The sequence below is a fragment of the Antechinus flavipes genome, chromosome 5, assembly GCF_016432865.1.
Source record: "Antechinus flavipes isolate AdamAnt ecotype Samford, QLD, Australia chromosome 5, AdamAnt_v2, whole genome shotgun sequence".
In the NCBI taxonomy this organism is placed as follows: Eukaryota; Metazoa; Chordata; class Mammalia; order Dasyuromorphia; family Dasyuridae; genus Antechinus; species Antechinus flavipes.
Window position 1 is genome coordinate 101,146,774 of NC_067402.1, and position 11,806 is coordinate 101,158,579.

General features: G+C 34.5%; 1 protein-coding gene across 1 annotated transcript; it reads right to left on the reverse strand.

The window, feature by feature from the left end:
• Positions 1 to 4,510: 4,510 nt before the first annotated feature.
• LOC127564249 (probable inactive serine protease 37) lies at positions 4,511 to 11,219 on the reverse strand. Its single transcript, XM_052000662.1, has 5 exons — positions 10,899 to 11,219; positions 9,752 to 9,863; positions 7,873 to 8,090; positions 6,192 to 6,330; positions 4,511 to 4,743 (listed from the first exon to the last, which is right to left on the reverse strand). The coding sequence occupies exons 1-5, from the start codon at positions 10,930 to 10,932 to the stop codon at positions 4,614 to 4,616; spliced, it is 633 nt and encodes a 210-aa protein (XP_051856622.1). The 5' UTR covers positions 10,933 to 11,219; the 3' UTR covers positions 4,511 to 4,613.
• Between the last annotated feature and the right edge of the window lie 587 nt (positions 11,220 to 11,806).

An 11,806-nucleotide genomic window follows, 5' to 3' on the forward strand; every position in this document is an offset into this window, starting at 1 on the left:
AAATTAAAAAAAAGCTTCTTCCTTTCACCCCAAAGAGGAACATGAAATGGCTCTCTGTCCAGAGAGAATTTATAAAAGAACTCAAAAAAGGCTTTTAAATCAAATGAGACTGAGGAAAAACTTAGAGATGATGGAGATGGAAATGGAGATAGAGATAAAGATGAGAATCATGTAAAAAACTTAGAAGATTAGGCAGGAGAGTAGGAAAGTTATTTCTAGTGAGAGCAGAGTTTATTAGGGGAAAAAAATAGGGCTACTAATTATTTATCTCAGATAAAGTCAAACTAAAAGATTCAATCAAGAAAGAAATCTACATCAGTTATAGCTGTGTATCAGCTATATTAATAATGTGTAAATACATATGTATATTTATATGTGTGTATATATGTGCATATTATGTAGATGTATGTATATATGTAAATAGATATGTGGGAGTATATATGTGTGTAGATGTATACATACAAATATATATGTGTGTGAATGGTATACATAAATATATCTATGCTTAACTGCAGCCTGTTTAGGGGAGGTGGAAGGGATGAAATGGAAAAAAAAAAAGTAAAAACTGCTCAGCAGAGAACAAAAGAATAACCTACAAGGAAGCAAAGAAAAGCTGGAAAGAGATGAATATAGTATCTTCTATTATTTACATATTTTCTTGAAAGGTAGATTTCCTGTTATATATTTCTAATCCTTCCTAATGTTCTTCTGGGCATAGAAGTTTTGTTCTGTTTGTGTTTTTGTTCTATTGTTTTGTTTTTTTTATTGGTGTTTTTTGGTGTTTTTTTCCTTTCTTTTTCTATTTTGTCTTTTATTATTATATATTTAGTTTTAAATAAATATATTTTTTAAAAAGGAATTATGGTTAATTTGATATGACTTATTCTTAGTGAAGTATGATTATCTTTTCCTTTATAAGTTTTTATAAACCATTTGTTTAGTAGTCTCTTCTAAGAATTTCACAGGATTTTGACATCATTCTTACCAGTCAAAAATTTCAAAATACATTTTGTGTCCTTTTGGAAATGTGAAAATATTTTTTTTTTTACCCCCAGAGACTAAAATCTCTCTCTACATGATCCCTTAGAGATTACCAACAAATGTTTTGCTAAAACTTTTTCCAATTTGTTTTCATACAAATCAAACTTCAAATTGATTGTTTTCTTTTTAGTTGATTCTTTTTAAACAATGTTTTTATTATTTTTTAACATCTAATATTTAAAATCATTTACTGGGCCTGAGGAGCTGGAGTACTATATCTACTTCCTTTTTTTTAAGGGCTCCCTCTCCATTCCAGAGCCGGGGACATTGTCTAACTATATTCATTCCCCCAGTGCATTCCAGCTTTGTCATCTCAAAACACCATGTCATCGATTGCTGTCCCAATTGGCTACTGTTGTGGGACAGTACTGACCACAAAAACAATCAGAGACTCTCAGAGTAAGAAAAAGCAAAAAGAGGTTTATTACAAGCTCGTGAGACAAGGTATCTCTCATTTGACAAGGTGTTTGTCAGTTAAAGGAGTGCAAAGTAAAAACTGCAAAACACAAGATTAAATAGCCTGAACACAGAAGCCCTCACCCCCCCAGTCTGGTCTTTTATTCCCTTGTTTTTTGTTTTGTTTTGTTTTGTTTTTTTGGGGGGGTCTGGGTTTACATTCTAATGGAGGAAATCCCAGAAATAAAAGAAAAATTGCTTTTGAAAGAGGTACTTAAATGCTAATTAAAGGTAGTAGGAAACTGGAGGGGAGGAGCACCTGTAACTTTTTCTTTAGCTATAGCTGTACTTGTAAAGTCTCAAGTCACAATAAAGGTATAGTTTAAAACTATATTCCCATGAGAGTGTCTTCACTCAGTTTATCCCATACAGCCATAGTACAACTAGCCAGACAGAGTAGCTTTATGGATGCCCTGAAATATTCTGGCAATATTTTTCCCCCCAGTGAAATATTTGTTAGCTTTAGCGAATCAATTGCAGTACTTGGGCAAAATTTCAAATTTCCAATTCTGTAAAGTTCTCTGGGATTTGAGGGAAGCTCAAGCATTGTTTTTTCAAGAATCTCCACCAGGCAATGTTCTAACCATCTCAAAAAGTTCTCACAGTACAGTTCTTATTCCCTGTCTTATTCCACGAAAGAATTTCAATAGTCTCTTAATCATAGTTCTTTATAGTGTCCCAAATTTAACAGCCTTTAGGAAGGCCTAAGACCAACCCCATCTAGTGATCCTGAAGATTACAATTATTCTCCAATACAAAGTTATATGAATTCAAATAAATGATAATTTATAAAGCTTACTTTTATTTTCTTTAAATATATTTTTCTATTTTCAAAATATATGCATAGGTAGTTTTCAACATCCACCTTTGCAAAACCTTATATTGCAAATTTTTTTCACTTCCTCCCTTAGACAGCAAGTAATCCTATATATGTTAAAACACGTGCAATTCATCTATATGTATTTCCACAGTTATCATGCTGCACAAGAAAAATCCGATCAAAAAGGAAAAAAAATTAAGAAAACAAAAAGCAAGCAAACAACCACCAAAAAAGTGAAAATACTATGTTGTGATCTACACTCAATCTCCCCAATCTTCACTCTACATGCATATGACTCTCTCCATCACAAGTCTATTGGAACTGACCTGAATCACCTCATTGTTGAAATGAGCTGTGTCCATCAGAATTGGTCATCACATAGTCTTCTTGTTGAAGTTTACTTTTAGTTGTAAAGTTTACTTTTAAAAGACCATCCCAACCTAAGAAAATAAAGGAAATAATTGTTTAAAACAACTCAAAGGAAAACATAGAGAAAAGAAAAATCAAGTTTCCTTCTCAGAGCAAGATATAGTCTCAAATGAACTCTCAGAATAATATGGGATTCTCTTTATAGGGATTAGAGATTCAAGATCAACTGGAAGTCATCTCCTTGAAACCAAATTCTTTAGTGTAAAAATTCAGTTATTCTCATCATTATATTCTTGTTTGGTCTTTTCAATTGTGCCTGACTTCCCATTCGGGATTTTCTTGCCTTTTCCTCATTCAGCTCATTACAGATGAGGAAACTAAAGTAAGCAGGGTTAAGTGACTTGCCAGGATCACACAACTAGTGTCTGAGGTCAGATTTGAACTCAGGAAAATGAATTTTCCTGATTCCAAGTTGAGTGCACTATCCATTGTGTGGAAGCTGCTGCCTAGTTAGAAAGAGTCAGACATGGCTGACGGGATCTCATCACAATAAAACAGATTTTAGGAGTGCCCAACTGCCATGGCTGCACCTCACCCTGGTTCTGAATTCCAAACAATTCCCTTTTTCCATGTCATTTATAATTATAATCAAGAATACTGGTGACAAGGTCAAAGGATAAGAACATTTTAGTACCATATCTTTTGCACAATTTCAAATTGTTTTCTGAAAATGGTTGAACCAATTTACAACTCCATAAACAATGAATCTGTGGGTCTATCTCCCTACCCCCCCAGTTCATCCAACATTGACCATTTCAGCCTATGCTCGATAGTAACCTTTTTTTAAAGGTCAATCTCCAAATGTGTAAAGATTCTGTTCTGCATTTTGTGGACAACTTAAGAGATTTTTGTAATCCTGAATTTGACAAACAGCAAAAAACAAACATTTCTACATAAAAAGATTAACATATATAAAACTGGGAGATTCTATTTTATGTTGGATGAACATGTAATAAATTCAATACTTAGTTCACATATTGTCCTATATCTCTATATCTCATACTGAACTTGATTCTATTTTCTTCTGGGCTTAAAGTACTTTCAGGAATAATTTTGACTATATATAATTTTTAAGTGATAAGCTGACCTAAGTCATGTCATCACAACATTTTATTAAGTACTTATTATGCGTTTAATTTGATTTTTTAATTAACATTTTATTAAATACTTATTACATGCCAGGAAGGCATTGTGCCTTTAGATTGAGAATATGAAGATAAAACACTCCAGTTTAAATCCAAATCTTATTCACTAATGGTATTAATCTTTCTCCCTATATACCGATAGGAGGAAGACTACCTATAATTCAGTCCATGAAATATCCATAAGTGTAAAATTTTTGACTGAATATTAAAATGGAATTTTTGACATAACAAGTGAAAACAAAAAAAAAAAATGATTGTTATTTTCACTAAGTTTAAAAAAGATGGGAAGAGGAGGATCTCAGTGTGTCTCCAAGTCTGATCAAGGAATTCTTCCTTAGCTCCAACAGTAATTCTTCCACTTTCATTAGAATCTACTTCTACTGTATCCTTCCTGGCAAAATGGATATCTGATCAGCATCCTCCCCATAAAAATTCTTTATTTACTTGAACATGGTAATTAAACAATCCTTTTGCCATCCCTTCCTCAGAATCATTTGTTTTCCATCTCTATTATATCTTTCCCACAATTCTTTGAGCCTATTCTAGTCTTTTCATTCTCTTGATGATATTAAAAATGAGATACAATACACTTAAATGATAATACAATGCCACGAAAAGGTTGTTTCTGTGCTCTTGAATGTGATATGCCTTTTAATATAATTCAGTATCACATTGATTTTGGTTTCCAACAGCAACAAGGCTCCAGAGGCAATAGAGGCAATTCATCCTGTTAAAATTTTTTGGATTGAGAGGATATAGTGGTAAATGTCGCTGATATTAGCCCCCAGGAAACGCCTAATTTTTCTTGCTCTGAATCTTGTCAATGCAGATGACAGCAGCCAATACCACTTCCTAAGAAAAGGCAAGAAGGAAAAGGTGGTCAGAAATATTCTTCTGACCTTAAGCTGAAACAGAATCCAACAGCCTACCCCCCAATGAGAGCAGTATGTCATAGAACAACTATACAGATCATCATTAGGTTTGAGTTTGAATCCCAATTCTATCATTACTAACAGCACAGCTTTGTCTAAAGTATATTAGCGTATTTTTTTTATCTTCTATGTGAAGGCTATTTGAAAGTAGGAAAACTCTCTAAGATCTTTTTAAAAATCCAAAACTGTATGATTTTATGATATTCTAATAATAGTACCTGAATCCAGGTACACTGTCTAATCTAATGAGCTCTATATCCTAGGAATAGGCAAGTATATAATCCATAAATTTCATTTAATAAAAGATTTGTCTTTTCTTTAACCACCTAGAAAACATTAAATCCCAACCTAGAGATTGGGAAATCTAAAAAAATGACACCCTCCCCATTTTAGTTGTGTGCTACCTCATGTCATTAATTGGTGTCCTAAAAGCATAATGTTGTTTAAAATAATATGGGGGAAAGGAAAAGATAGTACAATCAGGATAACATTATAAATAAGAGTATTTCTTGAGTGGCCAAAATTCATAAAAGAAAATAAGGAAACATCTGTATTCTTGGGTTTTAATAATTGGCAAAGTTGAAAAAAAAATCTAAATCAGAGAGCTAATTTGGAGAGTGAGAGACTAGTACTCATGGTCTGTTTCTAACATAGAATGGAAAGGTAGCTTCAATTCTATGTCCCTCACTATGTGAAATCTTGTTCTACTTCCAGCAAAGGTCTATAGAGGATAGAGACAAACAAGAACAGGAAATTGTATTTTATGTAGTCCTTGAGTAAATGCAATGCATGAAGAAGAAAAAGTCACAGTCCTTGCCATACAAAATTACCAGCTAAAATCTCCCCATTTGGATTTAACCAGGGAGAAGGCTTATTTAAGGTGCCTCTTTGATCAGAAATGATTTTTCTTTCATCAAAGTATGAACAAAGAAAGCTTCACACATCTCAGGTTTATATTGTCTTCTCCAAATTAGTGCACAGTCTTATATATATGGTGTCATACTACTATGCTATAAGCTAAACTTCATATTTTTTCACTGGTTAGTCACAATGTTTCTAAATGTAATGTTGGAGGAATAAATTAGTGAATACCCTCAATATCAATAGATGTCTTAACAGCCTTGTAGCAATATAATTAAGAAAATTAACATAATGTACTAAATGTGGAGATTTTAGACCAATTTTAAGCTCATACCACATGCTAATTCACTACACAAGCCATTTCTTCACAAAGAATAAAGAGATAAATGAGTCTGGGTCAGATTTTCACAATTTTAAAATGAGAATGTTTTGGTGAATTCATGAATTCATTCAATTAAACATTGACTTACATGGCACATAAAAGCTAAGACACAACAAGGGAGTTACCAGGTTTCCAAGCAAAATTTCCTGAATGATTTAAAGAATTTCATGTATTTCCTATTCTGGTTGACTTTCCCTAGTTCCAATTTCTGACATTTTTTCTCTCCAATCAGAGGGACTTTAAAATTTAGCCCGCGTTGTTTACCTGAAGGAAAAAAGAAAAGGAATTTGCAATTTATCAGATGCAGAATTTCTGCCTTCCTTCCAACCCTTTCCCCTAACCATCATTCTTTTCCATCAAACTCTTTTTATGTCCAGAAGTAAAAAAACAAAAAAAAAACAAAAACAAAAACAAAAACTACCTAGAGAAGATCTTGTGTACACATAATAATAATAACGCAACATTTTAAAATGTTCAAATTGTTTTGTGGTAATCACCTCCCACCCCTCAAAAGCCATAGTTTATTTACAAGCCTTTGGAGATTTTTGGTCATGAAAATAAAATGGTTAGATCTGTATCTTAGGAAAATTTCACTTATAAAGTGTTAGAGGGCAAAACTTCTTAAAACTGTGGATTATGACCCTATATGAGTAACTGAATAGGAGATTTGCAAAATTATGATTTATTATCAGTAAATGTTTGATTTACATACCTATTTTATATATTTATATATCTGGGTCACATAAAAATTTCCCCAAGTAAAAAGGAGTGGTAAGTGGGAAAAAAATTAAGAAACCTTGTTATAGGGGTAGATTCATAGGGGCAAAAGAGAAAGAGGTCACTGATATACCAAAATATTTGAAGCTATACTTTTTTCATTGTAACAAAGAATTGGAAACAGCTGATGCCTATCAATTGAGACAATGGTTAAACAAATCATGGTATATGCACATCTTTGAATATCTTGTGCCACAGAAAGAAAAATGTGAGGAATTCAGAGAAGCATAAAATGACATAAACTGATGGCAGAGCAGATACAAGAAAACAGTATGCACTGTGACTCCAACATAAATGGAAAGAAAAATTTTTTTTCCAGAAGGCACAAATATGGAAAAATAAAATAATGTATATCTAGATATGATAAATAAAAATAAATAAAATCATTGGCATTTCTAGAACCTCAGGTAGGCCATGTTTTGATTTAAGGGAGTCCAGAGTTTTCTCCATACAACTTTGTCATCCAGCATTTTGCTCTGCTTCTTCATCCCTAAATAATCATTGATGAGAATAGGGTGGTACTAGCAAAAAATGAGACTTCTTGTTAGGAATCCTGGAAAAGTATTTTGAATAGTTTCAGAGAAACTGGATTTGAGAGAGAGAGACAGAGACAGAGACAGAGAGACACAGAGAGAGAGACAGAGAGACACAGAGATACAGAGAGAGAGACAGAGAGAGAGAGACAGAGAGACAGAGAGAGAGAGACAGAGACAGAGAGACAGAGAGAGAGAGACAAAGAGAGAGAGACAGAGAGAGAGAGAGAGAGAGACAGAGACAGAGACAGAGAGAGACAGAGAGAGAGAGAGAGAGACAGAGACAGAGAGAGAGAGAGACAGAGAGAGAGAGAGAGAGAGAGAGAGAGAGAGAGAGAGGAGAGACAGAGACAGGGAGAGGGGAGGAGGGAGAGAGAGAGAGAGAACCCAAGATTAATTAAACAAACTTGAGGTAATTAGTCTGTTAGAAAAAATTAACATGGGTATCTTCCTCTTCTCCCTCTAGTTTCCCTGTTCCTTCTAAATAAACACTCACCACCATTAGATATAGTATGTTTGGTGCCAGTAGGGACACTTTGAGTAGATAGGGACATGGACTGAACATCATAGAGGACTTCAGGCTTAGACCACAGGATGAGCCTGGAAAAATCTGTGCTGAAGTTATAGCATTGAATAATCTGACTAGAGTTAAGAAGTGGCTCTTTTCCCTTCTTAATCCTCCTTATGGAATTTCCCAGCATCACTTTGATGTCTCTGAAAAAAAAAAAAGAGATGAAAGCATTGAATCCAGTGAGAGAAAGAAGCTGTTGTTGTTGTTCAGTCTTTCAATCATATCTGATTCTTCATGACCCCATTTGGAATTTTCTTGGCAAAGATTCTGGGAATGGTTTGCCATTTCCTTGTCCAGGTCATTTTTGTCCAGAGTCACATCGCCAATAAGTGTCTGAGACCAGACTTGAACTCAGGAAGATGAGTCTTTGTGACTCCAGACCCAGCACTCCCTCCACTGAGCTACCTTGATACCTATCTTCTTACCTGCCTTCAAATCAGTTACCCAGGGTCACACAGCTACAATGTTTGTGGCTAAATTTGAACTCGTCTTTCTGATTCAAAGGACCAGCACTCTATCCATTGTGCCCACCAGCTGTCTAATGAATTTGTAGAGTTACATATATCATGTGAACGTAGCCAATGAGGGAATTTGTTTTGTTTGAGTACATATTTGTTATAACGACTGTATATGTAAATAGATATATGTATGTATATATTTATACACACACATATATGGAGGTAGGTGTTTATACACATATAATGTATGTATGTGTGTATTATAATGCCAAATTTGATGATTTTTAAAATTCTTTATGTGAGATCTACCTTGCTACAAAAATTTCATTAGGAAAATATCACTTAGAAATTTTTGTGGATTATTTATTGTATAATCTTTAGTGCCTCTGATGTTCTTCATGTCTTCTCAATCTTCATCTATGACTGAAGAAATATAGCTAAAAACATAATATCCTGGATTTCTCTTTATCATTGTTCTGATCACATTGGACTGGCATATAGTTGCTACTTAATGCTAGTTGGCTAATTGATATACCAGTACTTGCTAGTCCTATGACCTGAGGACTTGGAATATGTGTATATAGTCTCATTCTGTGTCCTTAATCCATCATTTCTCTGTTTTTTTTATTAAAGTTTTTTTTTATTTTCAAAATATATGCATGGATAATTTTTCAACATTGGCAAGACTTTGTGTTCCAAATTTCCCCTTCCTTCCCTCCACCCCTCCCCTCGATGACAAGTAATCCAATATGTGTTATACATGTTAAAATATATTAAATCCAATATATGTATAGATATTTGTACAATTATCTTGCTGCACAAGAAAAATCAGATCAAAAAGGAAAAAAAATGAGAAAAAATGCATGCAAATAACAACAAAAAGAGTGAAAATACTCGATTGTAATCCAACTCAGTTCCCACAGTCTGGGTGTAAATGGCTCTCTTCATCCTAAAATCATTGAAAATGACCTCAATCATGTCATTGTTAATCCATCACTTCTCAATCAGAAGAATCATTGTTTCAATCATTATCAACCATACACATCTGACAATATGTATGGTTATATTATGTTATACAGTATATCCTGACAGTTTACAAAGTTGTTTGTAGTTACAGTGTTGTTGCTTTATAAATTGTTCTCATTTTGTTCTTGTTTACTTTTATGAGTGTTTTTGGATGAAAAGAAACAACTAGCCCTTTCATATCTTGAGGAACAGCAACTATCTTACTTAAAGGAGGATAAATGAGTTGATTTCAAATAGGATGACTTGGGACAAATCCAGAAAAGACAGACTAAGGGGATGCTTGGAAGTGGAAGTTGAAGGTTAGCTCCCCTAAAACTCACCCTAAATAACAGTGAGCAGCTGTTGGTAGACATTGTTGCTGGGCTTCACAGGACTTGAAATGGTTCTCAAAACTTTCATCTTGCTTAGTTCTGTGACCAGAGGAAAATGAAGCTGGTTGGGGTAAGGGAAGAAGGGAAAGAATTGTGAGAACAGATTATAGAAAGAGAAAAAAATTCCAACTATTTCCTTGGTTTTCCTGATATGTTCTTGCCATCCCATTCCAACCCTCATTCTAGATTTTGATTGCTCTATCTCATTTTTGTCTTCACTCTACTATCAAATGGAAGAAACAAGAAAGAAGGAATAATAATGGTAGAATGAAGTAATCCTATCCCACCAAACTCTCCCCAGATACTTTTAGAAAGACAATGGTCTAGAAAAGCTTTGAAGATTCAGGAGGGATCCAAGATTCTGAGTTTTGTTTTCTTGTTATTAGCATAGGAAATGGGGTCACCTGAGGGAAAAGGGTCATGCTTTGCAGTAAAATGAGTTCAAAGGAGTTATCCCATATGCATCCTCTATTTCTGAGGACAGCAATAAGTACTGAGTAGAAAATGGAAACTTTTCCAATGACCTGGAAATGGAGTACAGGGGTGAATGTGGGGAGAAGCGCTTGATCCTTTTTTTTTTTTTTTAAAGCTGTTTATTTTTCAAAACATATGCGTGGACAATTTTTCAACATTAGCCCTTGCAAAATCTTGTGTTCCAATTTCCTCCTCTCCCCCCATCCCCTCCTCTAGATGGCAAGTAGTCCAATATATGTTAAACAGGGTAGATATATGTTAAATCCAATATATGCATATATACAATTATCTTGCCACACACAAAAAAATCAAACCAAATAAACAAAATAAAATGTAAGCAAACACCAACAAGAAGAGTGAAAATGTTATCTTGTGAACCACTCTCTGTTCCCACAGTTCTCTTCTGGGTGTAGAGGGCTCTCTTCATCACAAGACCATTGGAACTGATCTGAATCAGCTTGATCCTTTTTTTTAAAGGTAGAACTTGGCAAAGAGAATAAAGGGTGTTCATAAGTGATTCTCTTTCATCCTCATACTTTCCATTCCTACTTCCACTCCTCCCTCTCCCAAATGAGAACAATTTCTTTCTGGCAAATAAAGACAGAAATCCATAGACACTCACCCACAAAGAGAATGAAGAGAATTATGACTTTCATTGTTGTGGTCAGGATTCTCCCCTAGTCATAGGGAGGGGGAGGATAGGAGAACCCAGTCTCCCGACCCTCTTCTCTTCCCCTCCCCAATGGTACTACAGAGAAGTTGTTGGTCTTAGGAAAGAGTTTTTGGTAGGATAGGAGCTTGAATCTGAGCAGGGGCTTCCAGGGCTCAGAGATTTTTTCTTCCTTTTTCCCCAAAGTAGAACAACCCAGACACAGGTTATCTACATCTTTCCCCAGAGAAACCTGGTCTATCTTGCCTCCTCATTACAATTCCTCTCTAATGATAAGGGTCATTTGTACTATACACACTAGCCCTCCTGTACCCTATTATCACTGACATCTCCATTATCCACATCATCACTGTTGTCCTTAGCAACAGGTCAGACATTCCACAAGTACTAGCAAAAAAGTTACAATACATGCAAGAAATGAGACAGACCAAAGTCAAACAAGTTGTTTATTTGAGGGATTTTCAAAGATATTTTGCAAAACTGTATCAGGAATGGGGGGAAATTCAGATTCCTGCCCCAAGTCTTCTGATAAATAGCTGTGTGACTATGGGTAAGATGTTCTCTGAATCTGCTTTTCCATCATTAAAATGCCAAAGTCTAACTAGATGACTTAAAAAATCCTTTGTGTGAGAAATACCTTCCTATGGAAACTTCACTTGGAAACTCCTATAATTGTATAATTTTTTGTTCTTCTGGCATTCTCCATATCTTTTCAAGGATCTTTCCATAATTTGAGTATCTAAAAATAGCTAAACATGCCATAATGTTATAGCCACATTGGACTGTGAGCTATTTGAAAATAGAGACTATTATAGTTTTGCCTTTCTTTGCATCCCCAGTACTTAACACAGGGCCTGGAA